At 59.9% G+C, this 539-nt stretch overlaps 1 protein-coding gene across 1 annotated transcript in view; it reads left to right on the top strand.

Annotated features, from left to right (window-relative positions):
• EMH_0037110 (uncharacterized protein) overlaps positions 1–539 on the top strand; it is a gene marked incomplete at both ends in the record, with an annotated part of 4,177 nt that overhangs the window by 3,167 nt on the left and 471 nt on the right. The window contains one exon of the mRNA XM_013495151.1: positions 3–539. Within this exon, the coding sequence (XP_013350605.1) occupies positions 3–539 (537 nt within the window). The remainder of the gene's footprint in view (positions 1–2) is intronic.

The following is a 539-nucleotide window of genomic DNA, read 5'->3' as shown; positions in this document are numbered from 1 at the left end:
AACAGCAGCAACAGCAGCAGCAGCAGCAGGAATATACCCCTTGGCATTTGGCTCTGTTAGGGCCTTCTGCATGCGACTCTCCGCAGCAGCAGCAGCAGCAGCAGCAGCAGCAGCAGCAGCAGCACGGAGTACTGCAGCAGCCAATACAACAGCAGCAACAACAGCAGCAGCAGCAGGGCGTCACAGGTGTTGGAGACCCTGCTGCTGCTGCTGCTGCTGCTGCTGCTGCTGCTTGTGTGAGCCACATCGCTTTGTCTTTGGCTCTGGAGCTGTCTCTTATCTTTGCTAGAGACCTACGCTGCATCCTGCAGCAGCAGCAGCAGCAGCAGCAGCACCAGCAGCACCAGCAGCTGCAGCAGCAGCAGCAGCAGCAGCAAGACAAGAGGCTAAGAGGGGTCTTTCTTAGACCCCAGGAGATGGCGAGGGCTGCACTACACTGCGCCGTCCTCTTCTCCCCCTGGCTGCGCAGCAGCAGCAGCAGCAGCAGCAACAGCAACAGCAGCAGCAGCAGCAGCAGCAGCAGCAGCAAGAGCAGCAGG

This window comes from Eimeria mitis, genomic scaffold (genome assembly GCF_000499745.2).
Source record: "Eimeria mitis Houghton genomic scaffold, Emh_scaff1443, whole genome shotgun sequence".
NCBI classification, from domain to species: domain Eukaryota; phylum Apicomplexa; class Conoidasida; order Eucoccidiorida; family Eimeriidae; genus Eimeria; species Eimeria mitis.
Note: the sequence above shows the minus strand (reverse complement) of the source record. Positions and strands in the feature narration are given on the sequence as shown.